General features: G+C 34.4%; 2 protein-coding genes across 2 annotated transcripts; both read left to right on the top strand.

Annotated features, from left to right (window-relative positions):
- The first annotated feature begins 1,257 nt into the window (after positions 1-1,257).
- On the top strand, positions 1,258-4,878 carry LOC137808379 (zinc finger protein GAI-ASSOCIATED FACTOR 1-like). Its single transcript, XM_068609455.1, has 4 exons — positions 1,258-2,101; positions 2,178-2,574; positions 2,666-2,874; positions 3,429-4,878. The coding sequence occupies exons 1-4, from the start codon at positions 1,987-1,989 to the stop codon at positions 4,226-4,228; spliced, it is 1,521 nt and encodes a 506-aa protein (XP_068465556.1). The 5' UTR covers positions 1,258-1,986; the 3' UTR covers positions 4,229-4,878.
- A 4,206-nt stretch (positions 4,879-9,084) lies between these two features.
- On the top strand, positions 9,085-18,113 carry LOC137808378 (probable protein phosphatase 2C 55). The gene is made up of 5 exons (XM_068609454.1): positions 9,085-9,666; positions 10,456-10,780; positions 11,580-11,729; positions 16,257-16,547; positions 17,774-18,113. Exons 1-5 carry the CDS (start codon positions 9,356-9,358, stop codon positions 17,774-17,776), a joined length of 1,080 nt encoding a protein of 359 aa, XP_068465555.1. The 5' UTR covers positions 9,085-9,355; the 3' UTR covers positions 17,777-18,113.
- Positions 18,114-19,596: the final 1,483 nt, after the last annotated feature.

Below are 19,596 nucleotides of genomic sequence, written 5' to 3'. Positions count from 1 at the left end.
GTCATTGAATTTAATTGTGCCTGTAGATGAGATGGGCGCAGTTGAGCCTCTAGGCAGATTAACATTTGAAATAAATGATGATGAAGTGTGTGTGAAAAATTGTGAATCAGATGCAATGTGATGGGTTGCTCCACTATCCAAAATCCATGGTTTCGTAAAAGCAGAATTAGAAAAGGAGTTATGGGCAAGCAGACCTGCAGAGCTAACAAACGTGTCACTTTTACCGTTATTGTTGAGCGAGTAAATAGCCCTTGCCAATTGCTGAATTTGTTCGGCATTGAAGTGTTGTACGAGGTTTCTATCGGACTCGTTACTTGTGTCTTCTTTGCTAGACATGATTTTTTTATTTAGGGGATAAAAATGGAGAGACTGTCAGGCACCAAGATCGGTGCTCTAATAGCATATAAGAAAATGATAAAAGATGTTTCTTCTCTTATGTAAAGAAGAAAATACTAATAATGAGATTCTATAATTATTAAATTAATTGTATATAATTGGGTACAATATCGTCAAATATTACATACAATAATTGCATATAATTTTATAATTATTATTTTCTTAATAACTAAAATTAAAAATTTATCTACTTATACAATTTTTAAGACTTACGAAGGAGATATCTCTAAAAGAGAATATTTTGATAAAACTTTTTTTTCTTCTAAGTATTGTTTAGAGGGTTGGGATGTCCTTCATCAATAAGATATTCCTTGCTGCAAATAATTTGTTATTTGAACATCAAACTCATCACTTGACCAACATTTTCTCCATTAAAAAAGAATTTTAATACTATTTTTTCCTTTGAAAGTTATTAGTTGAAGTATTAAATTTATCATCTTCACAATATTCTATCGTTTACGGAAGTAAATATTATATCATAACGTAATTATACTTGTCATACACAACATAAAATAAATTGTGGGAGAAGAATAAGAACAAAACTTTTCAAAGATTTGTGTTTCAATTCTTCTCTAAAGCAAAACTAATTTGGTATAAATGAGTATCAACTTCTCAAACTTATCTATTCCTATTCAAAATCAATCTTAGTATTCCCAAAAACATAAACTTAACTAAAGAGGGGGCAGTGAGTTTATATTTTAGAGGAATGAAGTATTTTAGTTTTTTTTAATCTGAATCATTAACTCTTTTTCTTTAGTATATCTAACGGTGAAAAGAGATAACTCAACCGTGTACCACGCATTCTGCTTCACCGTACTCACTCTGAATATAATAAAAGAAATGTAATAATTAGAAGCAAAAGGAAACGTGGCAAATCCAGAGCGGCGCAAAGCACAGGAAAGCCATCATGGGTTCTTTGACTTTGTATTTCTTTGAGAAATTGTTTTGTTTTGTTACCAATATTCATCGTTTCGCCAGTGCTCTGTCTCCTTGTCCCTGTCGGTTGCTACAGAATACGGATTCAAACTACGCAGACTCAAAGCACCAAACGACAAACGTGGGAGTAAAACACTCCCTTCACTCTCTCAACAGTGTGTCTGGATTCTTCCAAGTTCTAACCATTTGCTTCCACAAGTGGAGGAACGCACGATGAGAACTTGTACAAAAAAATCTTTCTTTTTCTCTCTCTATGTTCCTTTCTTCACCGTCCTAACATAACACAAGGGCATGCATATATAATTAAACTCTTTTCTCACTTTGGAAATACTACCAAGTTAACTTGAGGAATAAATAAAGAAAAACGGAAAAATGAATACAAGTGTGAAAACTGAAAAGTGTTTCCAGGACTTGGTTTTTTGTTCCGTTTTAAGGTTAATTTTGGTGGCATTATTGGAGGTGTAGGTAGGTGGTGAAGGTAAATGGGAGAAACGAGGTTAAATAAATAAATATATATAAAAAAAAAACTGTGGAGGTTGACCGGTGGATATTAGAGTAGTGAGTAGTAGCAGAATAGAAAGAAACCCTAATGAGAAACCAAACCAAACCAAAACTTGATCCATCATAGAAGTTGGTGAATAGAGTGAGGTTCCCATGACGGTTGATTTGGACAACGTTTCCACAGCGTCAGGGGAAGCAAGCATCTCTTCCTCTGGCAATCAAACAAAACCCACTCCCAAGAGAAAACGAAACCTCCCTGGCATGCCAGGTACTAACCTCAATCAAATCACAACTTCTAAACAACGAGATCAAATATTTTATTTAATTTAATTTGTTTTTGTCAGATCCTGAGGCAGAGGTGATTGCTTTGTCGCCGAAGACGCTGTTGGCGACGAACCGGTTCGTGTGCGAGATATGCAACAAAGGATTTCAGAGGGACCAGAATCTGCAGCTTCATCGGAGAGGTCACAACTTGCCGTGGAAGCTGAGGCAGAGGTCCACCAAGGAGGTAAGGAAGAGAGTGTACGTGTGTCCCGAACCAGCGTGCGTGCACCACGACCCTTCTAGAGCCTTGGGGGACTTGACGGGGATCAAGAAGCACTTCTGCAGGAAGCACTGTGAGAAGAAGTGGAAATGCGACAAATGCTCCAAGAAATACGCCGTTCAGTCGGATTGGAAAGCGCACTCCAAAGTCTGCGGCAATAGAGAGTATAAGTGCGATTGCGGAACCGTTTTCTCCAGGTTCTTTTTTTACTCTCTCTCTCTCTCTCTCTCTCTCTCTCGATTTTGGATTCTCTTTGTAAAGGCTCTGTTTGGTGGTTGGGATTTGAAGGAGGGATAGCTTCATTACTCATAGAGCGTTTTGCGATGCGTTGGCAAAGGAGAGTATGAGATCTCACACTGATGTTACCAAGGCTAATGAGGAAAATGATTCAAAGGTCTTAACCGACTCACCGCCGCCGGAGGTGGCGGCGGCTACAGCCACCAGCCCTGCGCAGTCAAACAGTGCCATATCTTCTGGTGGGCAGACGCAGAACCCAGGTAGATTGGATGATTAATTCCGTATTTGGCAAAAACATGCGCTGTTTTTGGTTTTGTCGCGTGTGATGTGGTAAAACTAGTCAACAAAATCAAAGTTATGTTTTTTTGTTTTCGTTAGCGAATGTGAGCCTGAAGGTTAGTAGATTTTTTGTCTGATATTGTTTTTTGGTGTGACTTGTGGTGTGATAAAAAAGGATGGAACAGGGAAGTAATCTGAGATTCCATGGGCGGAAATGGAAATAAAGAACTTGAAAAGGTGTTCATTGGGACTGGGATCTGAATCGTGCAATTGATAACAAGTGGTGTTCAAAGATACAAAGCTAAAAAGAGGAAAAGATTTGTTTGTTTTTTGGGGATGGAGGGAAAGGAGGGTGGAGTGCGTTTTAGTAGAGGAAAAACTATTATTTTGTTCTTTTCTTCTGAGAATCTAACTTAAAAAGAAAGACATTAACTTTCCTACTCTGTGCGTGTTCTACTATTTAATTAATAATAGTTCATTATAATAATGTTGTTGTTGTTTTCCTTTTCTTTATTTTTTGTTTCTGGCGTTTCAGAGTTGCCAGAAAATAATCTCCCACAAGTCACTGAGGAGCCACAAGCTCTTACTGCTACAAGTGGGAGCTGTGGCAGCAACAGCAGTAACAACTGCTCAACAAGCAATGGTGGTGCTACTAGTAATAGTAACAGTAGTAGTATGTTTGCAAGTTTGTTTGCTTCTTCAACATCAACTGGGACTCAACAATCTCAAACACCAGCATTCAGTGACTTAGTTAGAGCCATGGGGCCTCCAGATCATCATGCAGACATCTCAGCTCCCTCTTCATCTGAGGCCATATCTCTTTGCCTCTCCACCAGTAATGCCTCACCAATATTTGCAACAGGAGGGCAGGAGCACCGGCAGTATGCCTCGCCTCCACAACCAGCCATGTCAGCCACAGCATTGCTGCAGAAAGCTGCTCAAATGGGTGCTGCGGCCACAAATGCCTCTCTGCTTCGCGGCTTTGGCATTGTGTCGTCATCTTCAGCTTCAACTTCATCAGGCCAGCAAAATGGCCTGCAATGGGGTCAGCCTCAGTTAGAATCTGAGAGTGGCTCGGTTCCTGCTGCTCTTGGACTTAGTCTTCCATGTGATGGTGATTCTGGACTGAACGAATTGATGATGGGGACACCCTCAATGTTTGGTCCTAAACACACAACTCTTGATTTTCTAGGATTGGGGATGGCTGCTGGTGGAGGCTTATCTGCCCTCATCACATCTATTGGTGGTGGTTTGGATGTTACTGCTGCTGCTGCAGCAGCAACCTTTGGTAATGGGGAGTTTTCTGGCAAAGATACTGGAAGGAGGAGCTCTTGAGATTTTGGTGCAAGAACTGCCTTTATCAGAGCAAAAAGTTATGTATGACTGTAGAGTTAAATGTTGTCTTTGTGTAGAATGTTTGGTAGCAGCAATGCACAGGAGTATCAGTAGTATGATAGAGCATGCACATATGGAGCAATGCAAGAAATAGTGCGCAAATGGGGAACTTTTTGGGCTGTGTTTTGCCCCCCTTTTGATTTGAGTGAAATGACTGTATTTACTGTCTTTGAAAACGGAAAGGTGGCAAATTCCAATTAGTGGCACAAGTTACAATATGCTTGCTGTGCTCTGAAGGAGGGGTAGTTGTGAATTATGGTTGTTTGCAAAGTGACAGTGACACTTTTGAAGATATATCATCTTGGTTTCGACATCTTGGGCCTCCACAGTTTTGATCAAATTTGAATTTTGCCGTTGAAAGCTTTGATCCGTAGCCGTTGGCATAAATCAGGAAACTCTCATTAGTATAGTGTTCTTCTACTTTCGATTTATTGTAACGAGGTTGGTTTTCATCCATGCCCCCATTGTTTTGTAGTTAATGGTTCATACAATACTAGTGAGAATTAATGTTTTAATGTAAACTTCAAAAATAATTCTAGCGTTCCTTTGTATATGGTTAAAAATTATAATAAGTGTTATTCTTCTATTAATTTGGAATTCAATTTTGGTAATTATTTTTATTAACTATATTGTATATATTATTAAAGTGAAACTTTAAATATAATAGGAGAATATTAATTAATTGCAACGCGCTTGCAAGAGAAGATGTTGACATCTAATGGTGACCGTAAGAGGAGACAAGATAGGGATGGAAAAGTTAATAGGAAAGAAATTACAAAAGTTCCTAACTTAGGATTCAAAGAGGAAATGAAGAAAAAAAATACAGATTAGTAGCTAGTATAAAAAAAATTACATCTATTATATTTATAAGCAATGTAGAAAATATATGTTAATTTTTATATAAGATCTATATAGTATCAAATGTCTACGTCAATTAAAAAATTACTTATATGATCTATACATTACATTTTATATATTTTTTAAAATAAAAGCTTTCATAGTATTAAGTTGGACCACTTTATACATAATTCAATGTTATTTATTTTTTAAATTATGTTAAAGTTATTAAAATCATAAACAAATAATAATTTTAAATCAAGTACAATTAACTGTCTTACATCAGAATGTTATTTTCTTCTTCCTAACTTCTTCTTGCACTCCATATTTTTTTTAAATATTTTTTATTTTATTGATTTTTTTTTAATTTTATGAAAAAACTTCAATTATATAATTTAAAAGGCATTTCTGAATTTGAAAATATCTTTGATATTTTATAATTCAAATGTATTATTTTTAAGAAAAAAATCATTTCAAATTGTAAAATTTGAAAGAATTTTTCAAAATATCTTATGAATTTTATAGGATGTGTAAATTAAAATAAATACATTTTAGATCATAAAATTTAAAATATATTTCGGTATAATTTGTAATGTATTTTCTTTTAAAAAGAATATTTCAGATGATAATATTTTTTATTAAAAATAACATTCAAATTTTATAATATATTTTTAATGATAAAATTATCTTTTTATCTAATTTATAAAAATGTAAGGAAAAACTATGGATGTACACGAAGAAATAGCCCTTAGATCTTTGCCTAACATTTGAACGGAGGAGCTTAGCCCAACTTGATGTCTAATAGAGCACCTCTTTTTTGATTGTAGTCCAGTGTGAAAGAAACGAAATGTTGGACTCCCGTTTAATATGCTGAAACAGAAAACGAATGTTTTTTTTTTAAAAAATTGCAAGAAAATAAGTGTGTTTCATTGACATAAATTTTAGTACAATTTTTTACTTCTTATCACTTTTATTATTTTTCTATAATTTTAAAATTAAAATAGAAATTCATTTTCAATATCTCATTATTGAAATTTGAAATTTAAAATTTGATGCAAGAAAAATAAGGTTAACCTTTATTTTATAAAGTAATAATAGGTTGATCCTTTCATTTCTCTCTTACATACTTCATAAATTATTATTTTATTACAATATTTTATTTATTTTATTTTATTATAAAAAAATTTGAATGAATGAGTAGTTAAAACTTACAACAATTAATGCTGAAAATGGTCCTAGTCCAGTGTATATACTCTTGTTATTTTTCCATTGTCTCATATATACAATATCAAAATCCTTTACGTTCCTAACCTAACCTTGTTTTATTTGACGTGGCCACAAAATATTGAAAAATAAAAAGAAGATTCTTTTTACTTTTGAAAAAAAAGGAAATTTTTTTAAAAAAAAAAGTCATCGTGATTAAGTTAAGAGGTAAAACCATTGAATTAAATTGAATTTTGATTCCTCTAGTTTAAATTTTGTGGTGATTTTGATTTTTCAAAAAATATGTGATTTAGATAATTAAGTAAAGCTCTCAACAATCCTTTCAAAATAAAGGAAGTCTGAAGTAGCAACGGTCTTTCATCAATTATTTTCATGCCACTTGCTCTGCATTCCTTACACTTTACAATGATCAAATCTCCAAGAAATCGCACACATTGTGATCAATTTGTTTTCTTCTATATGACCTATTGCTCTCGTGGCATGATGATTGTTTTCCTAACTGAGAAAAGGGAAAACATTTGAATGTGAATAAAAAAATTATTATTGAAGAACTAAATTTTTGAAAATAAATTTTCTTTATTCAAGTTTTTTTTTAAATTGATACAATTTGAGAAATGGAATATAAATAATTTAGAAATCAGTATTGATATAAAAATTTGGTTAACAAAATAATAAAAAACAAAAGAAGATAAATATTGCAAAAAAAATTTATATTGATTTAAATCATAAATTATCCTCCTACACCTAATTTTAAAGTAATTGAATTTCACTATCTTTAAAGTTTGTAAAAACACTCAAAATTACAATTATAGACACAATATAACAAATAAAAGTTAATTAAACTCTTCAACACACTCAAAATTGTTCAACTCTTGAACACCCAAAGTTACATAAACAAAGAAAAGGAAAGAATGTAAAAAAAATCACATAAACAAATGATAAGGTTGATACAATCAGCACGACATAATATTTTTTATTCTAAAAAAATTAAAAGCATTTTTGACAAATGAAAATAGCTCACATAATTTCAAAAGAATTTATGTTTTTCAATAGTATTTATTATAAATAAATGAAAGTAATACTTTATTTATAAAGTTTAGAAAACATTGATTTAGAGAAATTTCAAACATATTTAATAGATTATACTAAAATTTGAAAAACTGTTGCAATGCTTCTTATTTTAATTGATTATCAGATATATTAGTCAATTATTATTTTGGCTCTGCAGTTAATAGAAAAAGAGAAGTTAATCAATTATATAAGAGTTCAATATGGTATTCTTCTTTTAGAACATTAAAAATATTTAAATATATTCTTTGATTTAATTAGTTAATAGAATGAATAATTGATTATCCTTCTCTTAATCCACATAAATAGTTGAATTAGTTATTAAAGACTTAATCAATGAACAATTTTTTTAAAAACTTTCTCATATTTTTACGCTAACAAAAAGATTTTTTAAAAATCGATTTTAGTATAGATTTTAAATTAAAAACTTTATTAATACTTGTACAAAAGACTCACAACATATCTCGTATGAAAGCTAAGAACTTAAAAGTAAAACATTTTTCAATTTTTCATCTTCAAATATTATCATCAAGTAATCTTCATCTATACTTAGTCTACTCTTCAAGTACAACATTTATATTATAAAATATTATTATTAATTTTTGATATAACGTTTGATTTGGAGAAAAGGATAATATTTTTATATTCTAGCAAATTTACTAGACGATAATAGAAATATAACTAGAAGAAATCAAGACTTTAGAAAATGGGGTTATGGTTTGGTGAAGATTTATAGATAAAACTATAAAATGTATTCAGAAACCGTAGTTTTTAATTTTTCTGATCTCTTTTCCTGTTCAGTTTCCTTTCTTTTTTATAGAAAATTTTTCCCATGTCCTTCTTTATAACGGTTCTCTTTTATGACTTAATTCCTTCATAAATTCTCGTAATCCCACATTCGTCAAATTTGCACTTTATTTTTTATGAAGATTTTGCAGGTATCGTCATTAATTTCCTCGATCGGACTGTTATAATATATTAATTGGATCGGCCCATGACCTCACAATCCCTTAGTGATCGTTCCATGACCTCACATCCCCTCAATAATCGTCCCATAATCTCACAATAACTTAGTAAAGATAATTTCGAAAGATTTCAAAATGTGGTCCAATGATACTATGGATAATAAGAGAAATTATTTTCATATTTTAAAGATTACTTAATTTTTTTTCATATGTACAATTATATTCTTTCATATTTACAACTACTTATCAAGCACTTTTAATCTAAAAAAATAATCCTAACATCTTAATAAACTACCTTTCTTAAATTTCCTATTCAAATATAAAAGATTATGAGAGTTGTTGTGCTAATTTACTTCAAATAACATTTCAAATATAATTTCTTATTTAACTTTTCTAAAATTAACTTTCAGTCTGATACAACAGCCGGTTCTTACAATTTGAGAAATTTTGCTTTAAACTAAAAAATTAAAATCAAATTTTTGATATTCTATACTTTTAAAATCGAGTTTTTAAACTTAGTAAAATTCCCACTAGTTATTATTTTAATTTTATAAATTAATCAAGAGAATCAAATACGAAACTTATAAAAATCAAAGATCTAGATGAAATAATTAAAAAAAAATCTCAAACAAATCAAGACGCAACTGATTAAACCTTAATTTTATCGAAGTGTATTAAAATTTTTGGGTGTGATATCGAACTGTGTTCATTGTTTAAGAGCAGTTAGAATTTTAACGCAGATACAAAATAAATAAATAAATGAAAATAAAATATTCAAATTTGAATTGAAAAAGAATCCACAGAGACGTAGCGATAAAGAGGGCAAGCATTGGAATAGAAGACGGAGTTTTGTCTCATTCAATCTCCCATCGCAAGTTTGTGAGGCTCTAGCGGAACCGAGACAATCTCCTCTATCTTGGTGCTTCTCGCTCTTCTCCCATCTCAGGTTCACGTTTTTCATTCTCCGCATTCCATGGCAGCTTCCGCTTCCAATGCTGTTCTTCTCGGAGACGTCTACTTCGACGAAGTCGCCGCCAAGCCCTCCGGCGTTCGCTTCCGGGACAGGACGCGCCGCACCGCTTTGCGAGCTACCGTCAATCTCACAAGATTGCAACCCTTGAACAGTCTCTTGAACTTCGGGTGCTCCACCTCCGATGCAACTTGGAGGAGTTGGAGTCCGAGCTCGCTCCTTGTCGGAACCAAGCACTCCTCCTTTCCTTGCTGCTCCGCCGAGACAACGCCTCATGTTCAACACCTTGCCTCCTCCACATTTTCATTCGACCAGTACGTGTTTCTCTATAAACCCTTGTTTTCTTTTCTGAATTTACATGTTACTTTTAGGGTGAGATGTGTTGTAGTTTCCTTAATTTTTGGTTTTAGTCACTGTCTCACTACACTTACATCTACCCTTCAAATGGAAAAAAAATGAAAGCTACTCTCTCTGTAGCTTCGAACTTGACGTGAATCTAGTGGTGTAGAATGGGAACCAACCAAACACACGGTTATAAATATTAGAAGTAGTTTGGTTCCTGGATTTTTTACAATTTGTGCATTTTGTCCCTCTTATGGAGTTGAGCGAGGACCAGAAACGTTATTTAACGTATGGAGATTAAAACCAACTTTAGATCGAAACTTCAGAGACTTCAATTCAAATATATTTTACCCTATTTTTTATGTATAATGATGGTAAAAATGAATGATTTATTTATTTTATTATAATGAACATCTTGTACTAAAATGGCCGATGGTTACCCTCCTAGGAACTAGAATAAGAGTTAAACATGATGCTTTTATTTTAGAGATAACCCTTATTTTAATCATTTGCTCAAGTTATTTTAATTTATGACTTTGTTGAATGATGGTAAAACATTATTTGCGTTAGTTTATGAGAAGGTATTAGTGTGAATAACGTTTTCACTGTACAGAAGTGAAGTAATTTTTTTACCAGAGTTAAGTACTACTACAATTGCCTACCCACACATTTAGTATCAAGATTGAAGAGGAGGTTTACTCTTTTAATTTATCTTTCCCACGAGTACAAGGTAGACATGTTGAATAATGATGTTTTTTCAGAACAAATTTTGGTGTCGAGAGGTTGAAGTTGTTTTCGGGGTCATGTTACCTACCACATCCGGATAAGGAGGACTATGGTGGAGAGGATGCACATTTCATTTGTGTAGAGGAACAAACAATTGGTGTTGCAGATGGTGTTGGTGGCTGGGCAGATGTTGGTGTTAATGCTGGACTGTTTGCTCAAGAACTCATGTCCCATTCTGTTAGAGCAATTGAAGAGGGACCAAAAGGTCCTGTTGATCCCGCCAGTGTTTTAGAGAAGGCTCACTCTTGTACAAAGGCCAAGGGTTCATCAACAGCTTGTATCATTGCTCTTACTGATACGGTATAATATTATTTTTATTTAAATTTTTTACTATCAAAGTAGTTTTCTTCCTTTTCTATTGGACAGAACCAGATGTGTGCAGACTTTTTTCATTGCATTTTTATGCTATATATTAAATATTTGTTTTTTTCACCTTGTTGACGTTATCAACATTAGATTAGATTATGCATCTCCCCAACATCTGTATTTTGTCACATGAATGGTTTTCTTCCTTTTCCATTGGACAGCACTAGAGGTGTCTGGGCTTCTTTATAGTATTTTTAATGCTATATATTAAATATTTGTTTTTTTTCACCTTGTTGACTTTGTCAACATTACATTAGATTATCCATCTCCCTAACATCTGTATTTTTATGTCATACGATGTCTGATATAAACTCTTGTACATTAAAACAGATTCTTGTCTACGTCCAGAATCAGACTTACTGTTATGTGAAAGTGATGAGTTTAGCATGTATCTACTGTTAGGTTCCTTTGAAATCAATATCTAAATGGCATTGGGGGAAAATTAAAGCGTGCTCAAATTTTTCCATCTTGTTTTTCATGAATTTGGTGTCATTTTTCTCGACTATACTCATGTTAATATACAGTTCAGACATGAACACATACACAAATATCTTTAACTCTTGTATAACCTGCTCCTAAGCCCCAAGTTATTGATGTTTTAGTGTGCATCATACTGAAGCCCAATAGTTCACAGCCAGCAAAATCTGGGTAACTTGCTTTTTTAAGTCTAAAAGGAAGTGTCAGAGTAAATCAAATGATTGATTTGCTTACTAGGTATGGTTTATTGGTCCAGGGACTGCATGCCATTAATTTGGGTGACAGTGGGTTCATTGTGATTAGAGATGGATGCACCATTTTCAAGTCCCCTGTTCAACAGCATGACTTCAATTTTACGTATCAACTGGAGAGTGGCGATGGATGTGATCTACCCAGCTCTGGTGAGGTAAGTTGTCGCTAATTTCACACATGATTTAGTTCTAAAGGCATTAACATTAGCAATATGGAAATTTCAAAATTAGGCTCTTATTTGTTGAGGCTGTACCTTCTTGCCTGTTTCTGATAGCATGCATGCCAGGGACTTGTTGAGACAGTATAGTCCAAGTCTTACTGTTTCTGACATTATGATTCTGGTGCCATGAAACAGAGTTTTCAGAACTTTCCTCCAAACTCTTGTGATTAATATAGGAACCAACTGAAAGACTGGCATTTGAAATTTTCTTCATATCGTAATCATATTTTCAAGGTTGATTTCGTAAAACTTGGGGTTTTTATTGGCAAAGGTAATAATAAACAGAGGGTTTTTATTTATTTTAACTAAAGAAAGGTCAGGGAGAGAGGAGTGAAAATGAAAGTTTAGCTCATTTTCAATATTCCCTTTTGTATATTAAGCACATGTAAGATGATTTTGATATGAGATCAGAAAATGTTACTGAATTGAAGGTTGGGAATGTCACCTCCCAAGGAATTTAGAGAAGAATGATTTCTGAATAATGTTTCTTGTCTATTCATAAAGGTGAATTATACATCCATAGATAAGGAAAGTAACACAGAGTCATAACACAATGGTAAAGGAAATAATCCTATAGCAATTTGATAGCTCATTACTAAGAATCCTTAATAGATTGTGAAATCTTTAGTGCATGAAATCGTCCCATGCAGAGGGTGGTTTGGTACTACGCTTGGGCCTTTTATTAATATCCAACATCAGCCCATCCGTTAATGCTGCAGTTGGGTCCATGGTTGCTGGACTCTTATCACCCCTGGCTCTTCGAAAATTACCTTGTCCTCAAGGTGGTAGGTGGCAGTCAAGTCAGCCCAATCCTCCCAAGTGGTGTCTTTAGGAGGGAGTCTTGCCCATTGGACCAAAAGTTTGGGACAGGGAAGGTAACAAGTTTTTTCCTATTTAGAATTCAAAATGAAAAGTGCTTGGGTAATTAACTCAAGACTGGAGAAGATAGGAGAAAGGTCCTTAGTAGTGGGAATGGGTCTATGATGTAATTTGAGTAGTGGAAAACCAGATGGATCTTGACTGATTCAAGCTAAGCAAACCACAAGGAACATGACCAACAACTTTCATGATCTCAAAAGGGCTATACAAGCATTTGCTCAACTTTTGATAGGTAGTGGAAAACCGGATGAATCTTGGTGGATTCATGCCAAGCCAAATGACAAGCAACATGACTAACAACTTTCATGATCTCAAAAGGGTTATACAAGCATTTGCTCAACTTTTGATAGGGGGAGCCCAAAATAGAAACTTAATGGTAAGGGTACAATTTTACTTATACACTGTCACCAATCTTGTAAGAGACATGATGACAATGATAATCAACATAGGCCTTTCGTAGTTTTCTAAGCCTTATGCAATTTGCAAGTAAGAGAGGCAAGCAAATCTTCTTATGAAGAAAGGAGTCAACAACTTTAATATGGGAGGAGCCTGAAAAGTAGATGGGAATGGTGGGAGGAGATTTCCCAAAAGGTGGCTTTGAAAGGGGTGATCCTTGTAGCAAAATGGGAGGTGTTGTTACAACACCATTCTGCAAGGTTGAGAAATTTGGGCCGCTGAGAAGGTTGACCATGGGCACAAGGACAAAGATACAACTCAAGAACTCTATTAAGAACCCCAATCTTGCCATCACTCTGAAGGTGATAGGTTGTACTCATGTGGAGCTTGGTACCACTCAACTTTAAAAGTTTTTGCCAAAAGTGTTGATAAAGAAAGGGTCCCGATATAAGGCTTCTTGGGAACCTATGAAGTTTGTAAACCATATCAATGAAGATGAGAGAAACTTTGTTGTCAGTTAAATGTGTAGGGAGATGACCAAAATGTTGCCCTTCTGGAAAATGATTAACAACAACTAATATAATGGTGGAACTTGAAGGTGGTGGAAGTCTGGTTATGAAATCTAAAAGGACAAACCTCCCAGAGGGTAATAACAAGAGTTCTAGGTTGCAATAAACTAGGGGTCTTGGTGTTGTACTTTGTTTGTTGGAAAATTGAATAGTTAGTGATGATTTGGATGTCGTCCTACTTCATTCCATGCCAAAAGAAATTGGTAGGGTTAGCTAAGAGCCTTTGTAATTCCCATATGGCCACCCAAGGGAGAAGCATGAAATTTAGTCAATAGCAAGGGAATGAAAGAACAACTGTTAGGAAGCCAAACACTACCTTTAAAAAGTAACAAGCCATCAACAATTTTATAATTACAGTGACGAGCGTGAAAGAGAGACCTATTGTTTGAGGGAACAATATGCGTTTGAAGTAGGTCGTCATTGCTTTAAATTTTCTAAGAACTAAAATTGTAGAATGGAGAGAAACCTACTAACTAGAGTCCATTTCAGAGTCATGCACGTGAGAAAGAGCATCGACAACAACATTGTGCTTACCTTGCTTTTATTGAATGGAGATAGAAGGAGAACAAAACTTGAAGAAGATAAAATATTTTCAATTTAACAAAGAGGATGAATAAGAGAAAAGAATGGAAGAGAGAAGCTTATGGGATGGAGGAAGCCACACCACTTGTTCAAGATGAGTGTTGAATTGAATTGTCACTTGATCCTATGATCCAAGATAAGACTCAAGGAAGTAGATGACTCTCTTCTTTCAAAGAAGTCTAGAAGTGCTCTAGGATATCTCTCTCAATTCTCATATATTTAAAAGTTATTCTACAAAGAGATGAGATGATTATTTATAGCCCAAGACCTTCTCCTAAATGACAATCTAATGTTATGTAAATGTAGGATCTAGAGGCTTTAAGTTTGAACAAAATTTAAACAAGAAAAGGAGGGAAAATTTATATTTTAAAATTTAGATCTAGATCAATGGCTTAGATTTGTCCATGTTTCCCATACCTGAGGCTGAGTCACAATTCCCGTGCTTCCTTCACACCTGTGATCCTAGCTTTCTCCTTCACTTTTGTAAGTACAAAATACAATTTTTGGAATGTCATCGGGGGCCATGTGAATTTGGTGAAACCCTTGAGCAAGGTCAACTTTTGTGAACCTTGAAGCAATGTCCAAGTTGTCCATGCATACTCACGTTGTCCCATCCTTTTTGTGAACTAGTAACATTGTAAAAGAGAATGGACTTTGATTGGTTGAATCAAGCCATCACAGATGAAATCACCAATTTGATGTTTGATTTCTTGCTTCTACAAACGTGGATAAGGTATGATCAAACATTTATTGCGGCAACAACACTAAGAAAAAGGTGAATGTGGTGGTTAGTAGTTCTTGGTAGGGGTAAGGAGTGAAAGGCTGAAAAATGGGTTCAAGTTGTGGTAAAAATGGGTGAAGGCATGTCATCAGGTCCATCAAAATGGGAAACATCAAGCTTCAATTCAACAGACAACAAGGACCGTGAGGGTAAGAGCTGGTGGTAGAAGTAAACAGCTTAGAGTAGGTTTCTATGTTAGAAACATGACTGATGACCTCATAAAGTTTGGAGTGGAGGTGGCTCTGATCACTTGCAAGGGTAATTTGGTTCTGGGTAAGTTTTGCAACAGCTTCCCCAATACAAGCCAGCGCCTCAACCTGAGTTTGAGCATGTATCTGGTTAGGGCAGTCATTATGGATGCCAATGAAAGGACCAATTGAAATGAGAACAGAAAATGTTCCAGAATTGGAGGTTAGGAACGTCACCTCCCAAGGAATTAGGAAATAATGATTTCTGAATAATGCTTCTTGTCTATTCATAAAGGTGCATTATACTTATACATCCATATATAAGGAAAAGGCTAAACAGAATCATAAAGGAAATAACATACTTTAATTGTTATCCTATAGCAGTTTGGCAGTTCATTTCGAAGAATCTGTGATAGATTGTGAAATCTTTAGTGCACAAAGTCCTCCCAATGAAAGGACCAATTGAAATGAGAACAGAAAATGTTCCAGAATTGGAGGCTAGGAACGTCACCTCCCAAGGAATTAGGAAATAATGATTTCTGAATAATGCTTCTTGTCTATTCATAAAGGTGCATTATACTTATACATCCATATATAAGGAAAAGGCTAAACAGAATCATAAAGGAAATAACATACTTTAATTGTTATCCTATAGCAGTTTGGCAGTTCATTGCGAAGAATCTGTGATAGATTGTGAAATCTTTAGTGCACGAAGTCCTCCCATCCAAAGGGACTATTGGTACTATGCTTTGTCCTTGTATTAACATCCATCGTAGGAACCATCCGTTCATGCTGCAGTTGGGTCCATGGTTGCTGGGCTCATATCAGATTTGCAGATCAATTTTTTATTTGCTCCAGTTTCCTCTCTTTCCTTTTAAATATCAATCTGAAATTGTCGAGCAGAGTATTATTTGGGTCTTGGCACAGTCAACGCCCTAGAATTTTTCCCTAGGAAGCCACGTAGCATATTAAGTTTGTGTATTTCAAAATAAGTTCATATATATATATATGTATATATTTCTGGAAAACAAACAGACTAACACACCCATCACAATCACATATCCAGGTATTTACAATATCTGTTGCACCAGGAGATGTTGTCGTTGCTGGAACAGATGGATTGTTTGACAATCTGTACAACGATGAGGTAGCTGAAGTTGTTTTGAATGCAGTTAGAGCTGGACTAGAACCCCAAGTAACTGCTCAGAAGATAGCAGCACTGGCTCGTCAGAGGGCACTGGACAGGAATAGGCAGTCACCTTTTTCTGCTGCCGCTCAAGAGGCTGGGTTCAATTATTATGGTGGGAAGCTTGATGACATAACAGTTGTTGTGTCATACATAACTGGCTCAACATGTGTGAGTTTTTCTCCATCTTAGCTTTGTTGCATTGTGTATATTCCTGTTTATCTACAGGGGCTGGGTTGCTAGCCATGTCTGTCATTTTTTACCTGAATGTGCTACTGTTTCAAAATTTTCTCTAAAAATTTGAGTTGTTCACATGCTAGTGATTTACCATATATAAATTCCTGCACAATGTTCATCTTCTTGCTTTGCATTTTATATGCCACCAATTATTTTGGCCATCTATAATTTTCTTTCACGAATGTGAAGAGCTTTAGTATAACGATCGTTGATCATCATCAAAGTAAACTATCCCCTGACAAAAAGCAGCTGCAAAACCATATTCAATTCTTTCTTAGATGACCATATTATTGTAGTTACAGGCTAACCCTTTGGCCAATCTAGGACCTTTGAACTAGATAGAGGTTAATGGGTTATGTCATTATTTATTTTTGGGAAATGACAACTGAAATTTTATCCCATTCTTTCACAAAATTCCCATTCGGTACGGTCAATTGAAATTTTATCCCATTCTTTCACAAAATTTTCACTCCATCCTACTGAATGGATGTAATTAGTTTTTCTGTTGGTTGACTCACAATAGTTTACCAAGGTTGAGTGACACTCACGAGCATGAGTGTGGGTAGTGTCACAGTGGATCTGCTAGGGGCTCGACTACAACTGGGGATGGTTTTTGATGTTGGCAGGATAGTCATTCATGGTTGTGGTTTATGTCTGGGTTGTTACAGTTAGGAATGGTGACAATGTCACAATGGAGGTTGATTTCTGAGGGTTGTCTTTTTGTAGAGGTTGATGGTGTTCTTTTCTGATTAATTTGACTGCAAATGGTGTGTTTCCTGAAAATAATTGTATTTAAGATGGTTGGTGAGGTTGATTGTGGCTCACAATGGGAGGACTTGGTAGTGTGCAGATAAACACAGCAGCGGTCTATTTTAGTTGAGTCTCTGCTATGAGGTTTAGGTTTTCTTCAGATCATTTTATTTGGTTCGGATATCCGTTTTCGGACGGGACAGGATGGTGTGTTAAACAGGTAGGATGGGGTTGTGCATATTTCATGTGTTTTGATGTGGAGCTTGCATGTGATGCTGTTTATTTTCCATCATAGGTTTAATTGTTGGTACAATACGGAGATGGATTTTTGTGAGTACGTTGGTTCTGTTTTCGTGTGCTTTGTGTGGTTATGGCTGAGGAGTTGTGTTAATTTCCTGGTTCTGTTTCAGTGAGGGGTCAAAACCAGGGGATTGGACTGTATGCTGAGAAGCTTTCATGGTAATAAAGAAGGGAATGTTTGTAGAGATATTACAAGGGAAGACTGTCATCTCCAACCACCACTAAATGGAAGCATAACTCTGAAACTCAATCAAATAATGATGAGTACACGGAAAAAGGAGGAATGACCCCCCTCCCCCAGAAAGCGGTAGCAAATGCCCCAATGCTCCTTTATTTATTTATTTCATATTCTAGGATTTTTGAAAAGTTCTGTTTCAAAATATATTTCCATAGACATTTATAGAAGTAAATAAGAAAGAAAATAGAATAATCTTTTTTCATAAACTAAAATTAATTTAGGCCAAGTTAAAATCAATTTTTTAGGGAAGCTAAATGACTTATTATTTCATTTAAGTTCTAACAAGCTGATTTTAACTTAAGAAATAAATTATTTCATTTTACGTTTTTATATAAATATTTATGAAGAAACTAATTGGGATAGGATAGGACTAAGAATACGCCCTTGGGAATACTTCGGTAATAGTTACTGCCATTATGAATGGAGTTCAAGTTTTGGGTCAGAATGGAATTATGTGTTAATTAGTTAAACTAAGCTGTTGCTGTTGCTGGGTTAATTTAAATCTGTTCTGTTATTGTTATAATCATTATCTATGTTTTCCTCTCTTTCCGTATATGGCAGTGTGTGGGAAAGTACTGCCCTGGGAATAGCATTTATGCCAGCAGATACAACCTATAGCATTAATAATATTATTTTTTACAATTAAACCTTAGTGCTTCCTATAATTTGAGATTTAGGTTTCGTAAACTGAAAAGTTATAGTTTATTTTTTTAAAATCAAGCATTGATATATGATAAGCTTTTGATATACATCTGCCCCCTCCCCCCTGGTAACAAAACACTACAAAAATTTACCTGGAATAATTTTGGGCATTTGAGCCAAATGAGTAATGTTTTAACCAAGGATACAGCATCCTTTTCTTAAGTTGTTCATTGTTTGTTAAATTGAATCAACGACTTATTTACTTACGTTTATTACATTTTTATCAATAATTTATGCTTATAAATAGTATATAATAATTTAATTGAATCAGTTGATCATATCTTTGAATATAAAAACACTAAGGATTTGTTAGAATCTCCTTAACGTAACTGGGTGCATGGAGATGTCGTGTCGTCGATTGTGAACATTAAGGTGAACATGCCAATATCATAATTCCTAACTACAGGGTTCTGTAAAATTTCCTTGTTGCATGAAGCACGTGTCTGGTTGTTTAGGCATTGCCTTGACTATTTTGTTTATACAAAATCTTAAATGAAAAGGGAAATAAACCAATTTATTTTTATGGTTCCTAGTTTGTTGAAATTCATACTAAGTATTGGATTAGACATTTAAAAGTGCATCTTTGGTGCTAGGTGAAAAAGACGGCATAAATAAAAGTTATTGTTTAGTCATGCCATCTATCAAACGTGCCTTTTTGTTATTTGTCCTATCCTCAAACTTATTGTGGGATACAACCCATGGACCCATCACACAACTCATTTCAAAACCACCAGACAAGTTTCGCATCTTATATGAAAGGCCCAAATTACAAACTTTAAGCTCCCACTTTTACTTTTTTTTCTCGCCTCAATTTCTTGTCTCTAAATTCCACTTTTTTTTAGCTATATGACATCATCCAATTGTATTTTTTATTTATTTTGTTTTAAAGGATATATATCATGAAAAATACTTCATTTTTCTTATTTGGATATCTATTGAGATAGATGTAGGATAAAAGGTGTTGCCCTCACATATAAATATATCGAATACTAT

This window comes from Phaseolus vulgaris, chromosome 3 (genome assembly GCF_000499845.2).
Source record: "Phaseolus vulgaris cultivar G19833 chromosome 3, P. vulgaris v2.0, whole genome shotgun sequence".
Taxonomy (NCBI): Eukaryota; Viridiplantae; Streptophyta; class Magnoliopsida; order Fabales; family Fabaceae; genus Phaseolus; species Phaseolus vulgaris.
This window is presented reverse-complemented; position numbering and strand designations above follow the sequence as displayed.

What these genes read in the sequence shown, in the direction of transcription:
- LOC137808379 (XM_068609455.1), top strand. Translation starts at nt 1,987, where the DNA reads ATGACGGTTGATTTGGACAACGTTTCCACAGCGTCAGGGGAAGCAAGC. An exon ending in TGCGGAACCGTTTTCTCCAG is followed by an intron (nt 2,575 to 2,665) that starts GTTCTTTTTTTA and finishes TGGGATTTGAAG; the next exon opens with GAGGGATAGCTTCATTACTC. An exon ending in TGGGCAGACGCAGAACCCAG is followed by an intron (nt 2,875 to 3,428) that starts GTAGATTGGATG and finishes CTGGCGTTTCAG; the next exon opens with AGTTGCCAGAAAATAATCTC.
- LOC137808378 (XM_068609454.1), top strand. Translation starts at nt 9,356, where the DNA reads ATGGCAGCTTCCGCTTCCAATGCTGTTCTTCTCGGAGACGTCTACTTC. An exon ending in TCCACATTTTCATTCGACCA is followed by an intron (nt 9,667 to 10,455) that starts GTACGTGTTTCT and finishes ATGTTTTTTCAG; the next exon opens with AACAAATTTTGGTGTCGAGA. An exon ending in TCATTGCTCTTACTGATACG is followed by an intron (nt 10,781 to 11,579) that starts GTATAATATTAT and finishes TTATTGGTCCAG; the next exon opens with GGACTGCATGCCATTAATTT.